Source organism: Dasypus novemcinctus, chromosome 21 (assembly GCF_030445035.2).
Source record: "Dasypus novemcinctus isolate mDasNov1 chromosome 21, mDasNov1.1.hap2, whole genome shotgun sequence".
In the NCBI taxonomy this organism is placed as follows: domain Eukaryota; kingdom Metazoa; phylum Chordata; class Mammalia; order Cingulata; family Dasypodidae; genus Dasypus; species Dasypus novemcinctus.
This window is the reverse complement of record NC_080693.1, coordinates 14724984-14732311: the sequence shown is the minus strand read 5'-3', so window position 1 is coordinate 14732311 and position 7328 is coordinate 14724984. Positions and strand designations below refer to the sequence as shown.

Here is a 7328-nt window from a genome sequence, read left to right as displayed (position 1 = left end):
TGGTAGTAGAAGCTTGTGGTGCTCTCTGTTCCCTCACCCACCCCTCTCAAGTGTGGTATGCAACCAGCCTGTGCTCCCGTGGTAGATCCCTGGCCTTTTTCTTGAGGGAGCAGAGTGACCTCTATGCATGTGCCCGTGTGCCAGTTACAACCCATGTATGTCTAAAGCCATAGGTTCATCACTACCTTTCATGCATTTGCATTTTAAAACCTGTAAGAGGGACAAGGAAGCAGCCAAACATAAACATACACGGAGTTTCCCGGCGCCCAGTCTTGGGCAGCTGCGTGGGAGCCCCAAGCCCGAGCAAATCCTCGGGGTCAACAGGAGGAGTCAGGGAAGGGGTCGGGCCGGCCGGAAAGCGGGGAGGCGGAACCCTGCGGGCCAGCCGGAACCCTGCGGGCCAGCCGGGACTCCCCGGGAGTACGTATAGTCGGCCACGTGCTTCGCGTGCGCCTGCGCAGGGCGGGAGCCACCAGCCGGCGGCGCCGGCTGCTTAAGGTGTGATCAGCGATGGAAAAGTTGCCAGCCTCGTCTATCACATATGAGAGAATAGTTTACAAAAATTCTTTTGAACACCACTACATGAAAGTCTGTTTAGAATTTCAAGAGCGTGGGGTTGGATTGAATGCAGCACAGTTCAAACAGCTGCTTATTTCAGCCCTGAAGGACCTATTTGGGGAGGTTGATGCTGCCTTGCCCTTGGACATCCTAAAATATGAAGAGAAAACCTTGTCAGCCATCTTGAGAATATGTAGCAGCGGTCTTGTCAAATTGTGGAGCTCTTTGACCCTGTTAGGATCCTATAAAGGCAAAAAATGTGCTTTCAGGGTGATTCAGGTTTCTCCATTTCTTCTTGCATTATCTGGTAATAGTAGAGAACTAGTATTGGATTGAATAAATCTTCAATTTCAGAAACATTGCTCCATTCTCAAAAGCACTTTTGGTGCCAGCATAATGTTTGAAGACTGAAGCAGGCTAAAAGCCCTTGTTGATGAAACACGGGATGTTGAAGATGTTCCCAGGAATTCCCAGCTACCATATTTGGTGGGGCGGGCTTCAGAGGAGGCTCTGCCTGAACCAACTGATGCTGAGGAGGCAGCACCTTCAGCATATCCACGTCAAAGTTGGAGACCGGGCTGAACTCAGCAGGACCTTCACACAGAGGGACGTGGCTACCTTCTCAGAATTAACAGGGGATGTCAACCCTTTGCATGTAAATGAAGATTTTGCAAAACAAACCAAGTTTGGAAGAACAATTGTGCATGGAGTTTTGATTAATGGACTTATTTCAGCTCTCCTGGGTACTCAAATGCCAGGACCAGGCTGTATATTTCTGTCCCAGGAAATTAATTTCCCAGCCCCTTTATATGTTGGAGAAGTTATTACAGCTTCTGCAGAAGTGAAAAGGCTGAAGTGGTTCATTGCTTTTATAGCAGTGTCATGTTCTGTAATGGAAAGCAAAAAGACTGTTATGGAAGGCTTAGTTAAAGTTATGGTCCCAGAAATTCTCAAATCCTGAAATGAGTGTTAAAAGATGCAAGAGCTCCTGGGGAAAACAGGGATTGCTGCTCTGCACCAGGAAATGGCTGACAGACCCAGGTGTCCATATTGAGGAGCAGGGGAATAGGTAGAGAGGTGTTCAAGCGTCTGCTTTGCATTGGCCTCATGTAGACTCAAATACAGGCATGATTTCATCATCTGGGGTTTTTAAAATTCAAAAAACATTGAGATTATCAGCTGAAGGTTCTACTTTTAGGATTTTAAACTTAGATTTGCATATGAGTAACATAAACCTACCTTTATCGGTGTAGAATAACTTTCTGACTGAATTTACAACTATCTGGCATTTAATTATTAAAGTCAACAGTAGAATTTGAGTCATCTTTGAATACCCACCCTTTTCCAGTAAATATTCTCGACCCTATTATAGTTTCTGGGTCAGTTTACTGTTATTTAATACTCATTACACCAAGATGGTGTCTTGCTTAACCTTCAGTGGGACTTGCTTTTCAGATGGTTTTTCTGCTACTGGGGAAGGACTTACTTGCAGACTTGGACTCAGCTATGTAAATTTCCTCGGTTTTACCTATACAATGTGGGTAACACCAACATCCACATAGGTTTGTTGTTGCAGATGATAAGCAGCTATAAACTGTAGCTGCTATTGCCCAGTCTCCCTGTGACTGAGGTTAGAGTTTCCTAAGTTTAAACCTCCCTGGCCCATAGTTAAACAAAAAGTGCCAGTCTTTCATGGTATTAACTAAGTATTCCAAACCTGGACTGAGTCTTGGATGCAGAGTGTCTATTTTAGTGGTTGGGATTCTTTTCCCCTCATTTGGAAATAATATGGAGTTTCCCCCCAGTTATATAAATAATATATATTTATTGTAAGATATTATAAGAAAGACTGTGGAGGACAGATTGGGTATTGTAGGAGTAATGTGCCTAATGTGTTCATTCTAAGTGATTACTCCCAAGACAGCCAACACCTTTTAAGACAAGAATCTCTATAAAAAGAAAAAAAAATAAAACCTGTAAGAAGTAAAAAGTGGAGTTACATACAAAATTACAATATAATATTACTGGTATTTGTAATTACCCATATTTCAGGTGGCAACCTGAAAGACTGACCCAGGAAACTCATCTCTGTCTTGACATCTCCGGAAGTTGCCCTGTAGGCAGAAACAGCTAAAGCAGTGTAAGAAACAATTAGGTAAAAGTGTCTTGGGACAAAGGTTTACTCACTTTAAGTCATACAACAGAGCACCCAGGAGGGAGAGAAAGTCTATTTATAGGGGGCAGATGGGGCATTCAAATATCTGTAAATGGGGACATTCTTAAGATTGTGAGCAAACACAAGCCCAAGACAAGATGCAGACTCAGAAAAGACAAAGAGGACCTGACAGTATACTGCACATTCCTCTTGGGCTGATCTTGATAGGACTAAATTCTGAAGCAGAGCTCCAGTCAAGGCAGAACCAATTTGCAAAGATGGCAAAAGGTATTTAATTCTTCAGTTTGTTTGTTTTTGTTAGCTCCTGGAACTCAAGGAGATTTCTGCCCTAACACTAGCTGGATACAAACTTAAGGTACAGACACCTGATGGACTAAATCACAGAATTAATACTTCAAAATATTAAAATTTACACTGTGCAATAAAATATTACAAGAAAACAAAGAAAAGAAATGATGGCCCATCCAAAGGAACAATATAAAAATCCAGAAACCATCCATGAAAAAGACCATTTTGGATAAACTGGACAAAGACCTTTTAAAAATGATCCTCAATATGCTCAGAGAGATAAAAGAAAACACAGAGAAATAGCTAAAGGATTTCAGGAAAACAATAATGAACAATATGAGAATCTCAATAAAAAGATAGACTATTTTAAAAGGAACCAAACAGAAATACTGGAGTTGAAGAACACAATAAAGGAAATGAAAAAATTTTCTGGCGCTGGCAGAAAAAAGAATCAGTGAAATTGAATACAGCAAAATTGAAATGAATAACACTGAGAAGCAGAAAGAAAAAAGAATGAAAAAGGTGAGCAGAATCTAAGAGGCCTGTTGGATACTCTCAAGTATACTAATATATACGTTATGGGAATCCCAGGAGGAGAAGAAAAAGAGAAAGGGGCAGAAGGAGTATTCAAAGAAATAAAGGTAATAAAATTCCCAAATTTAATGAAAGGCATGAACATGCACATTCAAGAATACCAATGAACCCCAAACAAGACAAACTTGAAGAGAAATACATCCAGACACATAATAGTGAAAACTGTCAATTGCCAAGGATAAAGGGAGTGTTCTGAAGGCTGCAAGAGAAAACTTTTTATGTGCCAGGGAATCCCAATAAGATTAAATACCAGTTTATCATCAGCAAACATGGAGGCAAGAAAGCAGTGTGATGAAATATTTAAAGAGCTTAAAGAAGATAATTACCAACCAAGAATTTTATAACTGGTGAGACTGTCTTTCAAAAATGAAGGTAAGAATAAGATATTCCCAGATAAACAAAAGTTGACCGAGTTTGTAACCACTAGACCTACCCTATAAGCAGTGCTAAAAGGAGTTCTTCAGACTGAAAGGAAAGGATGATAGACAATGGATTGAAGAGGCATAAAGAAATGAAGATCTCAGGTAAAGGTAAACATATGGGTAATTACGAATACCAGTAATATTATATTGTAATTTTGTATGTAACTCCACTTTTTACTTCTTACAGGTTTTAAAATGCAAATGCATGAAAGGTAATGATAAGCCTATGGTTTTAGACATACATATGTAAAGATGTAATTTGTAACAAGTACAACAAAAAGGTGGGGAAATGGAGGGATGTGGGAACAGTGTCTGTGTGTGCTATTGAAGTTAAGTTTGTATCAAATCAAACATGATTGCTATAGATTTAGGATGTTAAATTAAGGCCCATGGTAACCACAAAGAAAATATATACAGAAATAAATGAGAAGAGATTCAAAATAGTCCAATACAAAAAATAAAAAAATATGAAAGTAAGCATTAATGGAATACTTTAGGGACAAAAAAGGTATAAAACTTACAAAAACCAAATACAAAATTGCAGAAGAAAGTCCTGCATTTTCAGTAGTTACTTTAAGTGTGAATGGACTCCAATCAACAGGCAGAGATTGGCAGAATGTATAAAAAAGCATGACCTAACTATATGCTATTTACAAGAGACTCATTTTAAATTCAAAGATACAATAAGCTGGAAGTGAAAGGATATACTATGTAAATATTAAACAAAAGATATCTAGGGTAAATCTGCTAATATCAGATAAAATAGACCTTAAGTCAAAAACCATTATTAAGGGAAGTGGATGTGGCTCAAGCGATTGGGCTCCCATCTACCATATGGGAGGCCCTGGATTAGATTCCCAGGGCCTCCTGGTGAAGGTAAGCTGGCCCATGCTGCAGAGAGCTAAGCTGGCACATTAAGAGGATGCAACAAAGGGAGATGCATCAAAGGAGAGACAGTGAGATACAGCAGACCAGGGAGATGAGGTGGCTCAAGCAATTGAGTGCCTCTCTCCCACACCAGAGATCCTGGGATCAGTTCCTGGTGCCTCCTAAAAAGAAAGATGAGAAGAAAAAACAAGCAGACACAGAAAGAACACACAGCGAACGGAGCAGAGAGCAGACAGCAAGCGCAAACAATAAGGAGGGGTAATTAAAAAAAAAAAAGAGTAAGTTTAAAAAGAAAGTTATGAGGACAAAGGTCACTGTAGACTGATAAAGGGATTGAGAAGACATAACGATTATAATTATATATGCATCTAACAGCAGAGCCCAAAAATATATGAAGCAAACGTTGACAGATTTGAAGAAGAAATAGATAGCTCTACATTAATAGTAGGAGACTTCAATATACCACTTTCAATAATGGAAACAACATCTAGAGAAAATGCTAATAGGGAAATTTAATAATAATATAAACCAATTAGACCTAACAGACATATATAGAACACTTCACCCAACAGAAGTAGAATATACAATCTTTTAGAGGGTACATGCATCATTCTCTAGAACAGACCATATGTTAGGTCACAAAACACATCTCAATAAATTCAAAAATACTGAAATCATAAAAAGTAACTTAGCTGAACATAATGAAGGTAGAAATTAATAACAGAAGGAATATTAGAAAAATTTACAAATATGTAGAAATTAAGCAGCATACTCCTAAACAACCAAAGAAAACATTACAAGAGAAATTTAAAAATATTTAGATAGCAGTGGAAGAACTTTTACCTTTGATATAAAGGCAGTGACCACCAGAATTTGGAGGGAAGTGTGAGGGAAGAATAAGTGTAACATGGGGAACATTTCTAGGACATTGGAATGTCCTGCATGACATTGCAATAATGGACAGAGGCCATTATACATTTTGGCATAACCTATAAAATTGTGTGGGGCAGAAGGTAAACTTTAATGTAAACTATAGACTATAGTTAGTAGCAATGCTTCAGTAAGTGTTCATCAATTGTAACAAATGTAACATACTAATGAAAAATGTGATTAATGTGGGAAAGTGTGGGAAGGGGAGGGGGTGTGTATATGGGAAACCCCTATATTTTTTATGTAACATGTAATCTAAAGCTTTTTTAAAAATAAAAAAAATTTAGAGACAAATGAAATGAAGGCACAGCATATCAAAATTTATGGGATGCAGTGAAGGCAGTGCTCAGAAGGAAATTTATAGCTATGAACATTTATATTTAAAAAAAAGAAAATCTCAAATTATTAACCTAACTTTACATCATGAGGAAATAGAAAGAAAAAAAAAAGCAAAGTAATCCCAAAGGGAGGAGAATGAAAGAGATAATTAAGATTAGAACAAGATAAATGAAGTAGAGACTAGAACAACAATTGAGAGAATTAGCAAAGTAAAATGTTGGTTTTTTGAAAAAATCGATAAAATTGACAAACTATTAGCTAGACTGATAAAGGAAAAAAACGAGAGTTTAAAGAAGACATTACAAAGGAAATTAGAAAATATATAGTGACAAATGAAAATGAAGCTACAACATACTAAAATGTTCCCATTAGAGAAATGCGAATCAAAACTACAATAATATGCCTATTTACACCAACAAAGATGGCTATATTTAAAAAAAAAAAACCCAGAAAATAACAATTGCTAGAGAAAATATGGAGAAAATGGAATGCTAGTGCAGTGTTGATGGAGATGTAAAATGATGCAGTTACTGTGGAAAGCAATACAGTCATTCCTAAAACTCCATGGTCAAATATATTATCATGTTTTTGTATTGCTGGATTTGATCTGTTAATATTTTGCAAAGATTTTGCTCTGATTTTGGTAACACATGATGCTGCTCTCATAAAATGTATTGGAAGGTACTCATTACTTTTGCGTTTTCTGAAAGACTTTTTGTAAAATTGCTATTTCTTAAATGTTTGATAGTATTTTGTGTTGTGGAATTTTTTTCAAAATATGATCATTTCTTTTTTTAAAAAAGATTTATTTATTTATTTCTCTTCCCCACCCCCACCCCGGTTGTCTGTTCTCTGTGTCTGTTTGCTGCATCGTCTTCTTTATCCCCTTCTGGTGTCAGCGGCACAGGAATCTGTGTTTCTTTTTGCTGCATCATCTTGTTGTGTCAGCTCTCCGTGTGGGTGGTGCCATTCTTAGGCAGGCTGCACTTTCTTTCGTGCTGGGCGGCTCTCCTTACGGGGGTGCACTCCTTGCATGTGGGACTCCCTTACGTGGAGGACACCCCTGCGTGCAGGGCACTCCTTGCGCGCATCAGCTCTGCGCATGGGCCAGCTCCACACGGGTCAAGGAGGCC

General features: G+C 38.3%; 1 protein-coding gene across 1 annotated transcript; it reads left to right on the top strand.

Moving 5' to 3' along the window:
* The first annotated feature begins 893 nt into the window (after positions 1-893).
* On the top strand, positions 894-1872 carry LOC111761366 (hydroxyacyl-thioester dehydratase type 2, mitochondrial-like). The gene has a single exon (XM_023585456.3). It carries the CDS (start codon positions 992-994, stop codon positions 1517-1519), a length of 528 nt encoding a protein of 175 aa, XP_023441224.1. The 5' UTR covers positions 894-991; the 3' UTR covers positions 1520-1872.
* The last annotated feature ends 5456 nt before the right edge of the window (positions 1873-7328 follow it).

Coding starts and splice junctions, on each gene's coding strand:
- LOC111761366 (XM_023585456.3), top strand. CDS start 992: ATGAAACACGGGATGTTGAAGATGTTCCCAGGAATTCCCAGCTACCAT.